Here is an 8621-nt window from a genome sequence, read left to right as displayed (position 1 = left end):
GTTCAGCAGAATCTCGTCTTCTGTGGAGTGTGTGCATCTACCATAAAAGTGATCTCTGCTGTCCACAAAATCACATCACTGCAAAGAGCAGGGAAAATGGGCTAGGAAGTAGAGGTGGAATTTTCCTAGTATGAATAATGATTGTCATTACGTTCCTTCTGCTGTACCTGTGCCAAACTCGAAACTTGATTGTGGTCCAGGCCTGACTCTGTATGCACAGTTTCTAACCCAAGAAGGGAAAGCTCACCATTTATCACTTGGCTTCTCTGGCAGTGAGAACTACCCTTGCAGAAATGGAATAACCTTGCTTCCCGAATTCCTGGGGAGAATTATTGATGTTGTACTTGCAGAGTATTGTGGAGGTGGAGCAGGAAAAGTCCCAGAGGCGAGTAGAAAACTAGTGATGACATTCTCCTGAAAATAGTAATTTCCAGCTGTTCTTTCATAAATCTTACTTCCTCTGAGGTAGAATCTGTTCTTCACATCCATGTTAGAACAACTCTACAAGGCTCAGTTTCTTTTGGAAATATTTGGAGCTTCAGGAACACTGCTGGAAGATTAAGGGTTCAGAGATTTTTGCTTAATGGCTGCCTGAAAAATTAGCAGGCTGTGGCTTATTTTCACTGTGAAACTTTTAAGAGGGAAGATTTTGCTGTAATTGGTTGACAGGGGCCCAAGTAACTTAACATACCTGAGACGCCTCCATTTGCTTGTAGCCCCCTGAAATCTTACCTGTACTTCTGTTAGCCCTGTTCTACCTGTGCTGCAAGGGTTGATACAATACTTGTGAAGCACTTGTGTAGTAGCTTTTTTTTTTTTTATGAAAAGCTCCCAAAACATCCGTTGGATAATTTGGCAGGAGGGTTACTGTTTGGGGTTGGCTTAAATACTTACCAGTGACTGTAATTTTGAGAGGTACTTTGACTGCGTGTCTAATTGCTTCCCACCTGCTTTTCTTCCTTTACGAGTTGCTTGAGGCTTAAAAAATAATCTCAAAAACTGCTTTTGGAAAGGAACTGAGAAGGCACCAGGTACCCTACCCAAGGGCTGAGCAAGAGGGATGGTGAGGCATCAGTGTGAGCTGATGCTGTAAAGCTCTGCAAAGACGGCTTGTGATCTGTAGTGATAAGTCATGTGCGTACCCTTGGTCAATGTGCATCATTATCTCCAGGTCTCTGCGATCTCTCTTTGTAGATAAAAGTCTATTTTTCAGTCACCTGCTTATACATGATTTTTATATTCATATTTTGTTCCAATTTTTGTACAATAGCCAATCTCTCAATCCTGCAGGAGCACACTAAAATCTATTTAAAGATACATTGATAGATCATTTTCTATTCAATCTTGTTAGTTTTGTTTGGCCTGCATCAGGCTTGTTCCGGGGTAGGTAGTGTAATCAGAATATAACACTGTAGAGAAGGCTAGTACAGAGCCTAAGCATTATATAGAGATATATATATAGATATATAATAGAGCTGATTTTAAGCACTATTTTAAGTTTTGTCTTACATCTGGAAATCAGGGAGCTTGTGTGGGTATCAGAGTAGCTGTGACAAGGAAGTCACTGGTTCTCAAGTGTGTTGCTGTAAAGCTACCTCTATGTCTCGTGTGGCACAGCAGTCTGTAGCACAGAGATAAAAAAAGCCGATAATAGTGCCTGTGTTGACTTAACTACACTTTTTGTTGTCATTTTGGAGTTTGTATTGACTATAAAAAATCTGCTATCCCTGTAAGATCATGTTGTTGACAGGAATCAATATAAATTTTTGTGTGTGTGTCCCTGCACGTGCTTTTCCATTACTCTTTGTGGGAATCAATATCAAGCTCTTAGGTTTTGGGGGAGAGGTTCTTCCCACTATTCCAAAACCTGTTAAATATCAACGTCAGGGGCTTGTCAGCACAAGTTGTCATCATTCTTCAGAGTTAAGTATTTAAAATATAGTTACTGTTTAACATCCCTCCTATTATCACCAGTGGGGAAAGGAGCAAGAGTCTTTCCTTATCGTTATAAGAGATAAATACATCATCTGTTTCCTTTCCAAATACAGAAAAAAACGTTTATTGAGCACTTCTGCCTTTCTGCACCATTGGCAATTTGGCCAACTATGTTTAGGTAACGGACTTAAACAGTTGCTAGGATTTTACATGTTCTTTCTAATCTTTAAAAAGTCCTTTTTATTGTCTATAATTCTGTTGACAATAGACTCAATGACCTTCTGTGTTTTAAAACTGTTATGTCCTATTATAAAAAATCTAATTCCCAATTTAAGAGGCTCATTTAGTCTCCAAAATTTTGCACCATAAGTGTAGCTTTTCAGTTAGCCTCTCTTCTCTTACAACAAAACACAGCAAGGAGAATTGCTGTTTCCAGTGTTATAGCAAAAGGTGCATTTTCCATATGACTTGGGTTTGACTTTTTTTTTAAATCCTTTTATATATGTTAGGTCCAAGCACAGGCTACTTTGATGTCATATCTGAAAGCAGAGGGGGAAAAGAAACGGTTTGGAAATACCTTCCCGCTGTAGCTAAACATTGCAACCAGATAAAAATCTGTCTCTTGTCCTTAGTGTTGTTTAAAATAGGATCTGTCAAAGTAACTGTGGTTTGACAGAAGGCCTTTTCTGGTGGATGTGGTTATTGAATAAGTGATCTTATGTTTCTTTGTCTGAATTTACAAATTTTAAACTTTTTTTAGAAGCCTTACGAGGACATCAGGCAGGATTTGCTCCTTGGTTCTCTTAGTTTTTTTAATATTTTAATACACAATTTTTAACCTTTCTATTTATTAGCCTGATTTAAGGGCAGATGAATAGTAGAGTTTTTATTATCCCCATGTTCCAGGTATTCCAACTTTTAATTGGATTCAGCTAGTATTGATTTCATTATTTTATTAGCATTTTCCTACAAGAGAATTGTTAATTACTTGCAGTAGTAATGAATTATTTCTGATATTTTGGTAGGTAAGATGCAGCTATTCAGGAAGATCACAAAGGATACTATGGCATTGCTGAAGGCAGTAACAGAGACGTTTCTTAGTGAAGATTTCCACACTATCTTGGACTAACTGATTGAAGCCTATTTCATAATTTTTTCAGGTTTGAAAATAGATGCTGTGTCTTGAGTGGCTTATCTCTGTAGTTTATTTTGCTAGAGTGGACCAAAAGCAACTTCACTCGGAAGTTTTCCATGTTTCTTTTTCAGATACCGCACAAGGACTTAAAAAGAGCAGACAATTTTGTTTATGTCCTTGTTTGTGCTTGCTTGTAAGTTTGAAGGCTATTTGAAGTAATTGACTTGGTTTCGTTCAGGAAGTCCCATCCTCTTGATGAAGGCATCATTAATCTATATTCTGTATGCAAGGATCTACTTGGTTTTTTAAGTGTGTTTTTTTTTTCTGAGGAACTGTTCTTTTCCATGCTGCGTATAATAAATTATCTGGTTATTTGCAATAACACATACCTGTCTCAAATACCTTCATTTTATAGTAATTTTTAACGTCCTGCATAGTTGGATTATGTCCTGAAAGATGTTCACTTTCACAGTGCAAGTACATTTTATGGCACTAACTAGGAAGGTGTACAGGTTAGAAATTCTATGCTTTGGGGAACACAACAAATATATGCCAAAATTTCAGTGTCAAAGCTGATTGTGTTTAGTGTTGTACATATTTTGAATACTTGGTGATATTTTTTAATACAGTGATAGATGGAACGATGGTGGTGTCATTGTGCTCTGCATGAACCTTCAGAGAAGTTGAGGCAGAGGAGCCCGATCATTTCATGAGAGTTAACAAGTGTGTCCGTTTTGAAAAAAACAGTCTGGAATAGGGGTTGAACAGTCTGGAAGGATCCCTCATGAGCCAGAATCCTACAGCACAAATCCATATGGGGAGAATGGGCCTCTGGGAAGAGCAGGGAGCCTTTCCACAGTGAACAACTGTCCCGAGGCAAATTTTGCAGGGTGTTCAAAAGAACGTCCTGTATAAGTGGGTTAGTAGATAACTACAGCAAGAGCTGTAACTGCTCTTGTGCAACTCTTGTGTTTCTGAAGGCTAATTGTCAACAGATGCGAATACAGTGAAGAAATCAGAAGAGAAAATTATTTCATTATGAAATATCTTGCAAGTGAAAATAAGGCTGAGATTAGTAGGTGTCTTAATAAATGAAGAATTTGGAAATTTAAAGAGCTGGCAGTCTGTACTAGAAACTTGTCCTAAGCCACAGTAGCAAGTAAGTACAACTAGAAAAAAGTGCTGTGAGTGTATGTGTGAGGAAACCGTTAAGTGTAGCAATGGCATATGTTTAATGCTTTAAAATGAGATGTTTATACTGTTGGGAAGGTAGAAATATTCCATAAAGGTACTTCTATGTGGAACTGTTCTAAAAGAAGTAGTGCAACATATTACAGTGGTAAAGTATTTTCTACTTAACTGGTAGCAAGGTAGTACATTAAACAGCAACTGCTGACAGGAAATGTTTGAGTGGATTGAATAACTCGAATCTAGAAGTATTAAAAGAATTAGCTTAGGAGCTTTCTGAACCTGTGATGCAGAATTTCAGTGATCATTGAAAAACTGGGAAAGTTGCAAAAGATTTAAGAGTTGGGACAAAGGTTAAGATAGTTACCTTCTCTCAGTATTTAGAAGGTAACTGGAGAGATCCAGAGCTGAGCCCCTCGATGTAACTGCACTGTGCTACCTGGGTTGCAAACCACTGTGCAGGTGAGCTTGCTGGAGGTTTTATATGGGGAGGGAGAGACAGGGCTGAAAATTGTTTTGTAGTATCTCTGCAGGGTTGGAAGGGAGGAATTTGGCAGAAGCCCCTCTAGAAGAAATCTTAGCATCTGGGTGCATCCATCAAATATGTCTTTCTCCCCACTGCTTCCTTTTGGGAGGGGAATATGCAGAATGACTCTCAAGCTGAGGTAGGTATTGAATTTTACAGTGTAGAATACTGCTTGCCTTCCAGAAGGAGTATGCTTTTCTCATGTTTTTTCTCTATTTTTTGTTTTATGATAATTTGAATGTTTCCTAACTTATAGTGCTGTTGCAGTGCTCCTTTTGAGGCTTCTAACAGGTGCTAGAGCTCCTTGTCTTAGAGCTATGGATTCTCCTTGAGGTTGAACATCACCATATCTGTCCCCTTTCCAGATTTAGCCCCAAAAAGAATCCAAGCTGTCCTTACAGCCTTGGCAATTCTAGAAGACTCTTGTCTGTCAGAACAGTGTGAGCTCACAGCAGAGTTTTCTAGCACAGAAAACCTGATGCGGTATGCAGATAAAAGATTGAGAGGAGAGCGAGCAGAAGTAGAAAGTGCTTAGTATGTCAGACTTTGACACAGATTCAGTTTCATATGTGCATGCACACGCTTACTCAAGTAACAAAGTCAGACACACTAACTGAGAGAGAAATGTAAGATTCTGTGCTTCATAGGAATGGAAAAGAAAGGATTGTAGCACTAATTTTACTGGAGTAAGGCTGCAGTTCTGGCACAGAAATATTAGTAGAGGTGACATCAGAAGTGCACTGAGAGCAGAAAAGGAGTGTTCCTGCAGGAGTTGCTCAACAAATTTGCTACATGCCTACTTCAGCTAAACAGGAACATCAGCTAGTACGTTTCCCTGCTGTGAGTTGTAGTTAGTGGGGCCAAAAATTGTTTTCTCCGAGTCCCATGTCGGGTTGAACTGTATGTCTGGTAATATACAAAGTCTCCTTTCTGGTGAGTGGATAGGGGCAGCTCAAAAATCAAGAAGTCTGTGAGTGCCATGACAGTGACTCGAGATTTATAGAACTGAAAATCTTGTATATGTGGTTTAATTCTTCTCAGCTTGTGTCTGCATTAGGTGAATGTGTTTTTCTTTAAGAACAGATCTCTGACCAAATACTTAAACCTGCTGCATATGCTCTTCATATATGATTTCAGTGAACATCTAGCTATCTGTAGTCAGACATGAATATAGAATCTACACTTTGGTTAACTAAAATATCCTATTTACATATTTACAGCTTTTACATGAATGTATGCTCAAAATTGCAAATATATTGGGTTTTTTGATTGATTGTTCTTTACATAAGTCTTTTTTACTCATAACCTTTCAAGATTAATTTACAACAGACAGAGTGTCATTTTCAAGAGCCCTTACAGTGCACAGCTGCAGAACCTCAAGAAGTTTGCTTGGACCTTTATGGTTTGTAAGGTTCTTGCTAACAGAAACTGTGTTTCCGTGCTAGAGTACCTGTCCCCCTTTTGACTTGAAGGGCTGGGGCTGTTGGCAGATTACTATGGGGAATTGTTGGTCAACATGAGCCAGCCATGCGCTCATGCAGCCCACAGGGGCAACCATATTCTGGGATGCATCCAGAAGAGTGTGGCCAGCAGGTCAAGAGAGGTGATTCTCCCCCTTTACTCTGCTCTTGTGAGACCCCACCTCGAATACTGCGTCCAGTTCTGGTGTCCTCACCATAAGAGGGACGTGGATCTGTTGGAGCGTATTCAGAGGAGGGCCACAAAGATGATCCAGGGGCTGGAGCATCACTGATATGAGGACAGGCTGAGGGAACTGGGATTGTTCAGTCTTGAAAAGAGAAGACTTTGGGGGGACCTAATAGCTGCCTTCCAATACCTGAAGGGAACCTGCAGGAAGGCTGGGGAGGGACTTTTTACAAAAGTGTCCACCGATAGGACAAGGGGAAATGAATTTAAGTTAAAGGAGAATAAATTTAGATTGGATCCTAGGAAAAAATTCTTCAGTACAAGAGTGGCAAGACTCTGGAATAGATTGTCCAGAGAAATTGTGGATGACCTCTCCCTTGAATGAGTTGAATGAGGCTTTGAGTAAACTGGTCTAGTTGAGAGGCATCCCTGCCCATGGCAGGGAGGTTGGATTAGATGATCTCTAAGGTCCCTAGACCTAATGGCCTAGGCCATTCTGTGATTCTGCTGTCATCACACAGAACCCTGGCCAAGTCCATGGCTTTCACAAATGAAAACACACGGAGCCCAGGCACTTAACTGCTTTGTGGGTGGCACTACTTCCACGTAGTGGAAAGGCCAGGAGATTCTGTCCGGGCAGCTGCTGTGGATACAGACATGGGTTTACCCATGAGTTTTCTTCTAGCAGGCAGAGGCCCAGCATGCTTTTCATCTGGTGGATCTGGTTTGACAGACTAGATGCCATACTTTCTGGTACTATCTCTGCTCTAGGAGAGCCTTGCTTTCCAGGCTAGTTTTAGGACAGGAGGTTGCAGCAGCAGCTGTGTAAGGGGAATACTAAATCTAAAAAAAAAAAAAAAGTAAAAATATCTCTTTCTTTACCTTCCTCTTTCCTTAAGCAGCAAGATAAAAGCATGCCCTCTTCCCTGCCAGGCATGCAGTTCCTCATGTGCCCCTTTGAAGGAGTCAAGTAACTGCCTTGACGCTGCAGAATTTGAGTTGGTCTCATTCATCTTCAGTGTGTGGCCAAATCCTTTTTATCTATTATGAAGTCCTGACAGTGTGTTGCCACAAGGCTAAATAATGAAATTTCCTGTTTTCCTTAATCTTCCTCTCCTTTCCTTGACTCAATTACTCAGCCTAAAGGCTTTGCCATACGATATCCTCACATACTTTCCCTATATTGTTTCAGAGGCTGCTGGTTGCTTAAGAATCTTGACATAAAGAATCCTCATCTCCCATCACTGCTGAGTTGTCAGGATCTGCAGGCCAGTACAGGAAAACCTGTTCTTAAGTGAAGATTGACTTCATTGTTATGTCCTGTAAGGATGCTGCTCATTGAGAGGCTTCCGTACATCTGCACTTTTGTTACAGTATTTCGTTACTGTGTTCACTATGAGAAATTAAGGGGAAGAAATTAGGGACGTTTGTTTTCACAGTGTTTTCTGCCACAGTAAATTCTGGAATCTGTAAGAGATTTGTGCAAAATTAATTACTCAGATTTACTCAATATACATTCTTTTAACTGCTGATGCTTTATTTTTGTTCTTTGCAATGCTTGAGAATATGAAATAATCACAGAATAACTGCTGTTAAGATGTGTCTAGAAATTTACAAAGAGTAGAGAGTAGTAAACAAGAGGAGTTCTTACTCTTCAGGAGCTTCCATTCTACATCTCCCAGAGAGAGGTCAGTGAATGAAACTGTGGGTACTTATCTTCCAGTTTTTATGTTCACAGAATCACAGAATGTTAGGGGTTGGAAGGGACCTCTGAAGATCATCTAGTCCAACCTTCATCCCAGCATACCTAACCACTACAACATAGCCAGGGGTTCCTGGTCCTTTGGAACGGATTGCTTTTTTTCTGGAAGAAAAGTGAAGGAAGACAGAGGGCATTTTAAACTTGGAAAGTCTGCTAATTGTTTTAAGTCTGACTGGAGGGAGACGTTAAGCTAGTAATGAGTGAAAAGGTTTAAAGCAATGAGACTGGTACTTGGTTGTTATGTAGGACTCGAGATAGGATGCAGGAGGGACAAGATTAATATAACTTGTGAAATCAGTTGAAAAAGAAGAAGGAGGCATAGCAGCACTGTTCACAGAGTGCTAATGTTTGGCTGTAAGTGTATGAACTACATAAACCGGCTTGGCTGGATGATACCATACTATAGCTAATGTTGTCTAACAAAGGCT

The 8621-nt window shown here is 39.9% G+C and overlaps 1 protein-coding gene across 1 annotated transcript in view; it reads left to right on the top strand.

Annotated features, from left to right (window-relative positions):
* TERT (telomerase reverse transcriptase) overlaps positions 1 to 3064 on the top strand; it is a 30399-nt gene extending 27335 nt beyond the window's left edge. Inside the window, exon 16 of the mRNA XM_009872499.1 lies at positions 2961 to 3064. Coding sequence (XP_009870801.1) covers positions 2961 to 3064 — 104 coding nt within the window. The remainder of the gene's footprint in view (positions 1 to 2960) is intronic.
* Positions 3065 to 8621: the final 5557 nt, after the last annotated feature.

This window comes from Apaloderma vittatum, unplaced genomic scaffold (genome assembly GCF_000703405.1).
Source record: "Apaloderma vittatum isolate BGI_N311 unplaced genomic scaffold, ASM70340v1 scaffold7067, whole genome shotgun sequence".
Taxonomy (NCBI): domain Eukaryota; kingdom Metazoa; phylum Chordata; class Aves; order Trogoniformes; family Trogonidae; genus Apaloderma; species Apaloderma vittatum.
The sequence above is the reverse complement of the archived record's forward strand: the minus strand, read 5'-3'. Positions and strand labels throughout refer to the sequence as shown.